This window comes from Delphinapterus leucas, unplaced genomic scaffold (genome assembly GCF_059928025.1).
Source record: "Delphinapterus leucas isolate spDelLeu-1000000601 "Yukka" unplaced genomic scaffold, BTC_Dleu_Yukka2 spDelLeu_asBTCV2_sq25, whole genome shotgun sequence".
Classification (NCBI taxonomy): domain Eukaryota; kingdom Metazoa; phylum Chordata; class Mammalia; order Artiodactyla; family Monodontidae; genus Delphinapterus; species Delphinapterus leucas.
The window spans coordinates 14,013,251-14,026,700 of record NW_028322234.1 but is presented as its reverse complement, the minus strand read 5'-3'; the positions used below and the strand labels follow the sequence as shown (position 1 = coordinate 14,026,700).

Genomic DNA, 13,450 nt, shown 5'->3' with positions numbered 1-13,450 from the left:
CCCAGCCAAGATCAGCACACTGCCCCAGCCAACCCACAGACTCAGCAGCAACAATCAAGCCTCATTTTTTTCAGACACTTAGTTTCATGGGTGGTTTGCTATGAAACATTACTTGTGACAATTGCCCCATCTGACACAGTAGCCAATGGGTTGTCAACATTTTGCATTTGATTACAACTTGAAATAGACAAAGAGAAAGGTTGGATCTCCATTTCCTCTTAGTTATTAGGACCTATAAATCTATAATGGTTGAATTAAAGTTCTTTCTGAAGAAGATCTGTGCAAGGCTTTATCTGTTTCTGCAACAGTGTTACATGTTGGTCTAAAATACAGTCACCTTCAGGAATCCTATATTTCTAAAGTAAGTGGGTAAAGTTGTGATCTCCACAATAGGATTTTTTCTTACTATAAACATCAAGCTTGGTGTATTTCTTCACCCCCATGTCTCATATGCCTCCACTAGAGGGAGAAAAGACACAGGATAAAACCTGCATAGTTCTTAAATCCCATAAAGTGCAATAACATTGTCTTCTTACAATCCAAATAATTTATGGCGTCCTTACACCGCAAAATACAAATCCATCCAGTCAAGTAATATTTATTGACCACTGACAATGTGCCTTCCCATCCCTGATCATTAAAGTAGTTGAAAAAAATTGAAAAGTTGAAATGTAAGGATATTAGGATGTAAAATATTATTTTAAATTTAAATATTTTATTTATAACAACCAGAATTTATGAAAATTTTACTTTCTTTGTTTTACTAGAAGCCAACTCATCAATAATATTTTCAAAATCAAGTTCTAGGAAAAAAAAATGAACCTTTAAAAAGTACATTTAAAAAGAGTATGTAAAAATGTTTGCAAATGAAGCAACTGACAAAGGATTAATCTCCAAAATTTACAAGCAGCTCATGCAGCTTAATATCAAAAAACCAAACAATCCAATCCAAAAATGGGCAGAAGACCTAAATAGACATTTCTCCAAAGAATATATACAGATTGCCAAAAAACACATGAAAGAATGCTCAACATCATTAATCATTAGAGAAATGCAAATCAAAACTGCAATGAGATATCATCTCACGCTGGTCAGAATGGCCATCATCAAAAAATCTAGAAAGAATAAATGCTGGAGAGGGTGTGGAGAAAAGGGAACCCTTTGCACTGTTGGTGGGAATGTAAATTGATACAGCCACTATGGAGAATAGTATGGAGGTTCCTTAAAAAACTAAAAATAGAACTACCATACGACCCAGCAATCCCACTACTGGGCATATACCCTGAGAAAACCATAATTCGAAAAGCGTCATGGGGTTTCCCTGGTGGCGCAGTGGTTGAGAGTCTGCCTGCCGATGAAGGGGACACGGGTTCGTACCCCGGTCCGGGAAGATCCCACATGCCGCGGAGCGGCTGCGCCCGTGAGCCATGGTCGCTGAGCCTGCGCGTCCGGAGCCTGTGCTCCACAACGGGAGAGGCCACAACAGTGAGAGGCCCGCGTAACGCAAAAAAAAAAAAAAAAAAGGCGTCATGTACCAAAATGTTCATTGCAGCTCTATTTACAACAGCCAGGACATGGAAGCAACCTAAGTGTCCATCGACAGATGAATGGATAAAGAAGATGTGGCACATATATACAATGGAATATTACTCAGCCATAAAAAGAAACGAAATTGAGTTATTTGTAGTGAGGTGGATGGACCTAGAGTCTGTCATACAGAGTGAAGTAAGTCAGAAAGAGAAAAACAAATACCGTATGCTAACACATATATATAGAATCTAAAACAAACAAACAAACAAAAAATTGTTCATGAAGAACCTAGGGGCAAGACGGGAATAAAGACACAGACCTACTAGAGAATGGACTTGAGGATATGGGGAAGGGGAAGGGGAAGCTGGGACAAAGTGAGAGAGTGGCATGGACATATATACACTACCAAACGTAAAATAGATAGCTAGTGGGAAGCAGCCGCATAGCACAGGGAGATCAGCTTGGTGCTTTGTGTCCAACTAGAGGGGTGGGATAGGGAGGGTGGGAGGGAGATGCAACAGGAAGGGGATATGGGGATATATGTATGCGTATGGCTGATTCACTTTGTTGTACAGCAGAAACTAACACACCATTGTAAAGCAATTATACTCCAATAGAGATGTTAAAAAAAAATCATGTCTGATTTAGCATTTGACACAATGACAAAAAAAAGATGTTAAAATGAGAAGTAAAAAGCAAGCTTAATAAAATTTTATAGCATTAATAATAAAAAATAATCTCTACAGCAGGTATCATTTTTTGCCTAAGTGTAAGCAATGTAAGAAAATATTATAACAAAATACATTAAATAATCCCCCCAGACTACATTACCTCTGTAGAATTCAATAGTGAAATCCTGACAGAGATTGAAGTGTACAAAGGTAAGGAAAAATCATTTTTCTTGTCACATGAAACCCAATCTCTCACTCACAAAAACGTTTACTCTTATCGTTTTTGTCTAAGAAGAGTTTAATAGAGTACAATGTTAATCTAACAAAGCATCTCAGTCCAGAAACACAGTTGACACTTAAAGAGACAAGTAGAACGGAGGGCTGTCCTTCAGTGAACCACTTCCCAGGGGCCGCAGCACTCGGCTTCTTCAGCACAGTCTTGTCCATTTTTCATCTAGTTCTCAGGGCTCCTGGTTCTCTCTGTCTCCCTGGCAAGCCTGTCTGCCCTCAAGGCCATACCCAGTCTCTCCCTTGCTCTTTTCACTTTCTGAGCCTGTCGGCGAATATCTGCATATGTTACTCGTTGCCTGCAGAGGGTCTGTGGGAGGAAGAGATCCAATCCTGGGATCATCTCTGCCCCGTCTGAACACTGGGCAGTGATGGCTTCAGGGCTGGTGTGCAGAGACCCGGCACCAGCACGGCCCAGGGATTCACCTGCACCACGCAGGGCAATTACTCCGAAAATAATTGTGCTGTCCAACGTGCTGAAAGGTTCTCCTTCAGGGCTGTAGACCTGGAGCCCCTGCAGTCTCCTGAATGCACAGGCTTGCTGGGGCTTCTCCAAGGTCCCCTCGCATCGACGGCGCCTGACTGCATTGTCAGGATGAGAAGTTATCTTTGTGACTTGCCTCTTGAAAATGCAGCTGGTCAGCCTCATAGGAAGTGCAGTTCCGTCACGATGTCTCTGTCTGGCCTTGGCTAAATGGTCTTGTCTTTTCTTCTCCAACGACTCAGGCATCATATTTCTTTTGAGCTTCCCCTGTGAAAACAAAACGAAATGTAACATTTGAATAAAGTGGGGGAGGAAAACCACTGCCAGTCATGGAGAATGTCCTCAGCTCGTTTGGATAACCACTCTCCTGTCTCCCTAGAGAAATGAATCTCAATTTACTCTGCGTCACAGTCTTTCAGAGGGTTGTTAGAACTCAGATTTCCGGATCTCAATGCAAGTCAGTCTGGGGTGGGGACAAGAAATTGCGTTTCTAGGTGATTCCAACTGACGCTGCTGCTTCTAGTACCGGCACCACACATTGAGAACTGAAGTCTGGGACATCAAACAGATAGGAGTCAAGGACAGAAAGCTCCAGGTCATTGCCCAGTACCAATTCCAGACTTTCCCCTCCTCCATCCTCCTTTGAGGATGTTTTCCTCTTACCACCCCTGTCACTGTCAACTCCGCACATGCTGGTACCCCCTAATCCAACATTATCTGGACAAAGAGATCACAGGTTTCTTTGAATACCAAGACATTAAACTTTTTGATATCTCTTTTTTACTTTGCTTTAAGACATGCAATCACCTAGTTTTCATAGTTCTTTAGTGCCTCATCTTCAGTGAGATCATGTACCTCTCAACACTCTGATACTTTTCTTTCAAACCCAAGTCCCATCTTCACTCAAATATTCTCCTGCTCATAACATAACTTAGAAAGGCCACATTCTCATCATAAAGTTCCTTTTTTCCACTGTAAATAACATTTTTTTTTTTTTTGGTACGTGGGCCTCTCACTGTTGTGGCCTCTCCCATTGAGGAGCACAGGCTCCGGGCGTGCAGGCTCAGCGGCCATGGCTCACAGGCCCAGCTGCTCCGCGGCATGTGGGATCCTCCCGGACCGGGGCACGAACCCGTGTCCTCTGCATCGGCAGGCGGACTCTCAACCACTGCGCCACCAGGGAAGCCCTGTAAATAACAATGTTTACTCCCTGACTCCCATCCTTCCCCTCCTCCTACCCTCTCTCTACTATCTCAACACAACAATTGATGCTTCTTAGAAGTCGGTCCTGCTCTCACATCTGTTCTACATCCAAACCGTCTTCTAGGAAATCCCATCCATTCCCCTGCCTTCAAATAGCATTAATGAACTAGAAATGCTCACAGATTCACCGATCTGGCTTCAACTCTAAGACCCAAATATCCATCTGCCTACCCACCAGATCAGTGATAATATCCATGACTCAACTCACTGTGACCAGGTCCCAAGTTGAACCAGCCAATTCCCCAAATAGTTCATCCTTATCTCAATGTCTCCACAAACTCACTTGTTGGAAGTAATATCGCATTTGCCCCTGAATGGCATTCTGGACGCCCTACCATCCCACATTCTTATACCAATTAGCCTTCCATTTGCCCTCCTGAATCTACCTGAAGATTCCCAACTTTTGAATAATTCTTGAGCACCTTTCCTTTGACCTACAAAATGCCACAGAATAACCTTTCCTGTTCCCATATCAAAATTAATCTTACATTTTCTCTGTGTAAATTTTAATTTTATGTGGACTATTATCTACTTATTTGAGATTGCTTTTCTCACTAAGTTGGGTACTCAATGAAGAGAGGATAATAAGAATTTTAATGTTTCCACTGATATAGTCATTTAGTGCTTTGGCTTTCCAAGGTGCTCAGATATCTTTTTTTAAGAGAAGTTATGCAAACTCCAAAAACTACTTTCCAAATTTTTCTAATAAATGCACACAACTACAATGATAAAATGAGTTAGTCTGTTTTGTGGTGGACTGCAATCAAAGATTTCAATCCTTTCTCTCTGTGATCCATTCTAAGTCTCCTCACAGTAATTTGTGTAAACTGTGAACCTAATCAGTGCACCTTTCCTTTTAAATCTCACACTTCTGTCTTCGAAGACATTTTTTTAAAGGGAAAACATAAAACTCACTTTATTCCTGTTGTCCTGACATTATAATTAATACTACCCCTTTCATTACTCAAAGTGTAATGAAATGTTTGATAGAAAAATGCTTGATAGAAAAATGTTTGATAGAAAAATGATCTGCCTATTTATAGAGCAGCTGTTATATGCCAAGTTGTGTACTAAAACACACTACTCGGAATTTAACTTAACAAAGTCATTGCCCTAGATTATTTTAATCTTGGTGAGAGAAAAGGGCTCTAGACTAAGGAATGTCTAGTAATAGCATTAGGTATAATTAGGTGCTATGATCTACAGCAAGGCCAACACAAAGACAGAGAGGGAAGGAGCGGAATAGGGAGGAATAGAAGTGAGAAGGGAGAGTAGGAAAAAGAAATTAACTACAATGATGGATGACAAAGAAACTGGAGAGCCCTATTTGAAGCAGGGAACAGAAGTTTTTTAAAAAGAAGAAAAAAAGGGGCTTCCCTGGTGGCGCAGTGGTTGAGAGTCCGCCTGCCGATGCAGGGGACACGGGTTCGTGCCCCGGTCCGGGAAGATCCCACATGCCGCGGAGCGGCTGGGTCCGTGAGCCATGGCCGCTGAGCCTGCGCGTCCGGAGCCTGTGCTCTGCAACGGGAGAGGCCACAACAGTGAGAAGCCCGCGTACCGCAAAAAAAAAAAAAAAAGAAGAAGAAAAAAAGACCAAACACATTGTGGACAAATAATTGTCCATAGAGGAGAATGATTTAAACACTCTAGGGCCAAATACTACTTCCACTACCTAGTGATTTTGGCTAAAACACACACACACACACACACACACACACACACACATTTCATCTATTATCCAAAAAAACTTCATATACAAAAATATACACAATCTTGACTATTTCTTAAGAAACATTAATACCTGGGAAATAACTTTCAATGACATACCTTCTTGTTTTTAGAGCTAAATTCTGCTAAATTAGATTTTACAGAAGAAAAAAGCATTCTAATGTACACTTTTGCCATCAGTATGGATTCCACACTCACCAGAAGAGGCTGGCTTGGAAAACTGGTCCATTCAGGTTCCCCCATCTTCCGAGAGCTGTCCTTGGACCCACCCTTGAGATGCAGACAGCCTGTGTCTTGCTGGAAAACGCAGTGACTTCTGCCTCTGATTACCCCTTTTATAGGGGAAGAGAGTGGACAACCCAATCAGGAGACAACCCAATCAGGAGACAACCCAATCGAGAGGACACACTCCATCTCAGATCAGAGGCATTGGAGAGATTCCCAAATCTCTCCACACAAACACAAGGATTGGGGGCTATTGACAATATTAGACACTATTGAATAATATGAAATACTATATTAAAAAATTTAATACATTTGTGAATGGGGGTGCTGTTTGTACTTTCTATCAAAAATTTAATGTTTCCTTTTTCACTCAGTATGGATGCCTTCTACAAAAATAGTTATGGACGTTTCTATATGCTAAAATTTCCACACAACTTATGTTTTCATAGAGAAAACTACAGATTGTATAAATGTTTATCAATAAAAGAATGTCCAAAATATTTACTAACAAGTCTGTGAAGTCTATATCACAGAATCATTGAAAAGAACTCAATATTTTGTACATTTCACCTAATTACTGGTAAATTCGAGATGGTTCCAACCATCTTATTCCTTCCCTACCCTCTGACATAAACAGTCACTTTACTGTCTTTATTTCACTATAATTTAATTCTTTTATTTTTACATTTTCTCTCTATAAACTAGTTTTTTTCGCATACCGAAAAAAAAATGGTGCTCTGTTGATCTATATCTTATTTATGTTTAGACATCCCCAATTAGAATTTTCTTGCTTATTTGGCCTTTGCATTTTCTAAAATCTTTGATATTCACTCTGATTTTTAGACCATAGTGTAGCTCATTATTGTTTCCCATGTATTTTCTTTGCTTAAAGAATGTTGAGTTAATTGCATGTATGGGTTGACGTCTTTCATCCGTTTGGAACATGCTTGTGTATATTTTCATTGTGATATCAATTTCTCATCAAATTCCCTCTGCTCCCCCTTTTAATCACATCCCACTTCTCTTTTTACTCTGTCCTGAGTTTTTCAATATTGTCCACACTGTGCTTTTGTTGGGATATTTACTCTTGAACTGTCTTGCAGTTTTAATCCAGTCTTTTGCTGGAATCAACACCTTCATAATCACTTAAATGCTTAATTTCACTCTAACAAAAACAAAATATATAGCTTTCTTCTCTTTTTTTTTTTTTTTTTTTTGTGGTACGCGGGCCTCTCACTGTTATGGCCTCTCCCGTTGCGGAGCACAGGCTCCGGACGCGCAGGCTCAGTGGCCATGGCTCACGGGCCCAGCCGCTCCGCGGCATGTGGGATCCTCCCAGACCGGGGCACGAACCCACGTCCCCTGCATCGGCAGGCAGACTCTCAACCACTGCGCCACCAGGGACGCCCTATAGCTTTATTTTTAAAGAAAAGAGAGAGCAGTTTCACAATGAGGGGGGAAATTATTCCTTTTGATACAATTAATCGCAAATAGATAATAAAAAATTGTAACTTCCATCACGTTAAGCTATATTCGGAGTCAAAGTTCACCAAAATTCACTAGGAAGACAGAAGGGATGGAAAATATGAGTGGGAAAAAATTTTGAGTTACATACATCTGGAGAGTCACATTATTTTTTTTGGCTGCACTGTACGGCATGTGGTATCTTAGTTCCCCAGACAGGGACTGATCCCATGCCCCCTGCAGTGGAAGGGCAGAGTCTTAAGCACCGGACCGCCAGGAAAGTCTCTGGGTTACCCTCATCTGGTAAAGTACATCAAGACATTATATAAACATAGTAATTCTGTCATGAAACAATGCTAAAACTGCTCTAGAAAAACGAGTCAAACTCTAGAATAGACATCCACGAAAGAGGATTAAAAAATACTTTGTGTGAATCTTTCTTGCTACTGGAAATCTTATAAAATCTAGATACAGATCAAATTTAACTTTTGAACTAGATGGGCTGTAATGTTAAAATACTCTTTCAAGGCTCAGAAACAAGAAAAGGATATAACATATCTTGCACTTCATTCTGATGGGGCTACATTTTGAATGATAATATTAAATTTCTTCGGTTAAATAAAAGGGTTAAAAAACAGTTTCCTCTGTTCATGTTTACTTTCCTCAATGTGTGTTCCACCAAATTTAAAATTATGTAGGCCACGTCATTCTAATTCTACTGCTGTTGGCTGGATAAAACCTTGCGGTTCATCACAGAAGTTATTTCTATACAGTGTGTTATAAATTCTGTGCGCTCTTTATAACTCTTTCCTCTCAGTAAGGTTAACTTCAACAGGGGCAGTGAGTCTCTTTAGTTTATTTCTGGATCACAGATTTTACCCCAGAGTTTGCACACAATGTGTGTGCTCTATAAAAGGGAGACCAAATAATTGTCCCTCTCAACTGGGATATATTGGGGAATGAAAAGGGCAACGTTAATAATTATGATAGGAAAACAGGGTAAGTATCTGCTGAAGACATAAATGAAAGATTAAAAGTACCCTGCTATATTTAAAATGGATAACCAAAAAGGACTTACTGTATAGCACAGGGAACTCTGCTCAAATATTAGGTAACAACCTAAATGGGGAAAGAATTTGAAAAAGAATAGAAACATGTATATGTATAACTGAATCACTTTGCTGTACACCTGAAACTAACACCTCATTGTTAATCAACTATACTCCAATGTAAAGATAAAAGTTTTTTAAAAAGATATTTAAGACTTTTAAAAAGTAAGGTAGCTGATCAGGTTTGCATTTTAGATTGATGATGGTGTCTAGAATCTCATGATTGGATTACGGAGGGAAAGTTTGGAATCTTAAGCTGTAATTGCTCATTTATTGCAGTGTATCACTTAAAAGATGATACCTTTGAGACCTTCAAGATGGCGGAGGAGTAAGACGCGGAGATCACCTTCCTCCCCACAGATACATCAGAAATACATCTACATGTGGAACAACTCCTATAGAACACCCACTGAACGCTGGCAGGAGACCTCAGACCTCCCAAAAGGCAAGAAACTCCCCACGTACCTGGGTAGGGCAAAAGAAAAAAGAAAAAACAGAGACAAAAGGATAGGGACGGGACCTGCACCAGTGGGAGGGAGCTGTGAAGGAGGAAAGGTTTTAACACACTAGGAAGCCCCTTTGCGGGCGGAGACGGGGAGTGAGGGAGGCAGGGGAGCTTCGGAGCCGCGGAGGAGAGCACAGCAACAGGGGTGCGGAAGGCAAAGCGGAGAGATTCCCGCACAGAGGATCAGGGCCGACCGGCACTCACCAGGCCGAGAGGCTTGCCTGCTCACCCTCCGGGGCGGGGCTGGGAACTGAGGCTCGGGCTTCCGTCGGAGCGCAGGGAGAAGACTGGGGTTGGCGGCATGAACACAGCCTGAAGGGTGTTAGTGCGCCACGGCTAGACGGGAGGGAGTCCGGGGAAATGTCTGGACCTGCCGAAGAGGCAAGAGACCATTGTTTCAGGGTGCGCAAGGAGAGGGGATTCAGAGCACCGCCTAAACGAGCTCCAGAGATGGGCGCGAGCCGCGGCTAACAGCGCGGACCCCAGAGACGGGCATGAGACGCTAAGGCTGCTACTGCCGCAACCAAGAAGCCTGTGTGCAAGCACAGGTCACTCTCCACACCTCCCCTCCCGGGTGCAGCCCACCACTGCCAGGGTCCTGGGATCCAGGGACAACTTCCCCGGGAGAACGCACGGCGCGCCTCAGGCAGGTGCAACGTCACGCTGGCCTCTGCCGCCACAGGCTCGCCCCGCACTCCGTGCCCCTCCCTCCCCACGGCCTGAGTGAGCCAGAGCCGCCGAATCAGCCGCTACTTTAACCCCGTCCTGTCTGAGAGAAGAACAGACGCCCTCAGGCGACCTACACGCAGAGGCTGGGCCAAATCCAAAGCTGAACCCCAGGAGCTGTGCGGACAAAGAAGAGAAAGGGAAATCTCTCCCAGCAGCCTCAAGAGCAGTGGATTAAATCTCCACAGTCAACTTGATGTACCTGCATCTGTGGAATACCTGAATAGACAACGAATCATCCCAAAATTGAGACAGTGGACTTCGGGAACTAGGATATATATATATTTTTCCTTTTTCTCTTTCTGTGAGTGCGTATGTGTATGCTTCTGTGTGTAATTTTGTCTGTATAGCTTTGCTTTTACCATTTGTCTTAGGGTTCTGTCTGTCCTTTGTTTTTTTTAGTATAGTTTTTAGCGCTTCTTATCATTGGTGGATTTGTTTTTTGTTTTGGTTGCTCTCTTCTTTTTTTTTATTACTTCTTAATTTTTTTAATAACTATTTTTTATTTTAATAAGTTTATTTTATTTCTTTTTTTCTCTTTCTTTCTTTCTTTTTTTCTCCATTTTCTTCTGAGCTGTGTGGCTGACAGGATCTTGGTGCTCTGACCAGGTGTCAGGCCTGTGCCTCTGAGGTGGGAGAGCCAAGTTCAGGACATTGGTCCACCAGAGACCTCCTGGCCCCACGAAATATCAAATGGTGAAAGCTTTCCCAAGCTCTCCATCTCAACGCTAAGACCCAGCTCCACTCAACGACCAGCAAGCTCCAGTGCCGGACGCCCCATGCCAAACAACTAACAAGACAGGAACACAACCCCACCCATTAGCAGAGAGGCTGCTTAAAATCATAATAAGGTCACAGACACCCCAAAACACACCACCAGATGCAGTCTGGCCCATCTGAAAGACAAGATCCAGCATCATCCACCAGAACACAGGCACTAGTCCCCTCCACCAGGAAGCCTACACAAGCCACTGAACCAACCTTAGCCACTGGGGGCAGACACCAAAAACACTGGGAACTACGAACCTGCAGCCTGCGAAAAGGAGACCCCAAACACAGTAAGTTAAGCAAAACCAGAAGACAGAGAAACACACAGGAGATGAAGGAGCAAGGTAAAATCCCACCAGAACAAACAAATGAAGAGGAAATAGGCAGTCTACCTGAAAAAGAATTCAGAGTAATGACAGTAAAGATGATCCAAAATCTTGGAAATAGAATAGAGAAAATACAAGGAACGTTTTAATAAGGACTTAGAAGAACAGTAAACAAACAATGATGAACACACAATAAATGAAATTAAAAATTCTCTAGAAGGAATCAATAGCAGAATAACTGAGGCAGAAGAATGGAAAAGTGACCTGGAAGATAAAATAGTGGAAATAACTACTGCAGAGCAGAATAAAGGAAAAAGAATGAAAAGAGGACAATCTCAGAGACCTCTGGGACAACATTAAACACACCGACATTTGAATTATAGGGGTCCCAGAAGATGAAGAGAAAAAGTAAGGGACTGAGAAAATATTTGAAAAGATTATAGTTTAAAACTTCCCTAATATGGGAAAGGAAATAGTTAATAAGTCCAGGAAGCACAGAGAGTCCCATGCAGGATAAATGCAAGGAAAAACATGTCAAGACACATATTAATCAAACTATCAAAAATTAAATACAAAGAATAAATATTAAAAGCAGCAAGGGAAGAACAACAAATAACATATAGGGGAATCCCCATATGGTTAACAGCTGACCTTTCAGCAGAAACTCGACAAGCCAGAAGGGAGTGGCAGGACATATTTAAAGTGATGAAAGGGAAAAACCTACAACCAAGGTTACTCTATCTAGCAAGGATCTCATTCAGATTCAACGGAGAAATTAAAACCTTTACGGACAAGCAAAAGCTAAGGGAGTTCAGCACCACCAAACCAGCTTTACAACAAACGCTAAAGGAACTTCTCTAGGCAGGAAACATAAGAGAAGGAAAAGACCTACAAAAACAAACCCAAAACAATTAAGAAAATGGTAATAGGAACATACATATTGATAATTACCTTAAATGTAAATGGATTAAATGCTCCAACCAAAACACATAGACTGGTTGAATGCATACAAAAACAAGACCCATATATGCTGCCTACAAGAGCCCACCTCAGACCTAGGGACACATACAGACTGAAAGTAAGGGGATGGAAAAAGATATTCCATGCAAATGGAAATCAAAAGAAAGCTGGAGTAGCAATTCTCATATCAGACAAAATAAACTTTAAAATAAAGACTATTACAAGAGACAAAGAAGGACACTACATAATGATCAAGGGATCAAGCCAAGAAGAAGATATAACAATTACAAATATTTATGCACCCAATATAGGAGCACCTCAATACACAAGGACAATGCTAACAGCCATAAAAGGGGAAATCGACAGTAACACAATCATAGTAGGGGACTTTTAACACCCCACTTTCACCAATGGACAAATATCCAAAATGAAAATAAGGAAACACAAGCTTTAAAAGATACATTAAACAAAATGGATTTAATTGATATTTATAGGACATTCCATCCAAAAACAACAGAATACACTTTCTTCTCACGTGCTTATGGAACATTCTCCAGGATAGATCACATCTTGGGTCACAAATCAAGCCTTGATAAATTTAAGAAAATTGAAATCGTATCAAGTATCTTTTCCGACCACAACGCTATGAGACTAAACATCAATTACAGGGAAAAAAATCTGTAAAAAATACAAACACATGGAAGCTAAACAATACACTACTTAATAACCAATACTGAAGAAATCAAAGAGGAAATCGAAAAATACCTAGAAACAAATGACAATGAAAACACGGTGCCCCAAAACCTATGGGATGCAGCAAAAGCAGTTCTAACAGGGAAGTTTATACCAATACAATCCTACCTCAAGAAACAAGAAACCACTCAAATAAACAACCTAACCTTACACCTGAAGCAATTAGAGAAAGAAGAACAAAAAAACGCCAAAGTTAGCAGAAGGAAAGAAATCATAAATATCAGATCAGAAATAAATGAAAAATAAATGAAGGAAACTATAGCAAAGATCAATAAAACTAAAAGCTGGTTCTTTGAGAAGATAAACAAAATTGATAAACCATTAGACAGACTCATCAAGAAAAAAAGGGAGAAGATTCAAATAAATAGAATTAGAAATGAAAAAGGAGAAGTGACAACTGACACTGTAGAAATACAAAGGACCATGAGAGATTGCTACAAACACCTATATGCCCATAAAATGGACAGTCTGGAAGATATGGACAAATTCTTAGAAAAGTAAAACCTTCCGAGACTGAACCAGGAAGAAACAGAAACTATAAACAGATCAACACAAGCACTGAAATCGAAACTGTGATTTTAAATCTTCCAACAAACAAAAGGTCAGGACAACATGCTTGACAGGCAAATTCTATCAAACATTTAGAGAAG

At 41.0% G+C, this 13,450-nt stretch overlaps 1 protein-coding gene across 1 annotated transcript; it reads right to left on the bottom strand.

Moving 5' to 3' along the window:
• Window positions 1-1,993: 1,993 nt before the first annotated feature.
• On the bottom strand, window positions 1,994-5,512 carry LOC111166099 (methyl-CpG-binding domain protein 3-like 3). Its single transcript, XM_089905562.1, has one exon. The coding sequence runs from the start codon at window positions 3,265-3,267 to the stop codon at window positions 2,656-2,658; it is 612 nt and encodes a 203-aa protein (XP_089761688.1). The 5' UTR covers window positions 3,268-5,512; the 3' UTR covers window positions 1,994-2,655.
• Window positions 5,513-13,450: the final 7,938 nt, after the last annotated feature.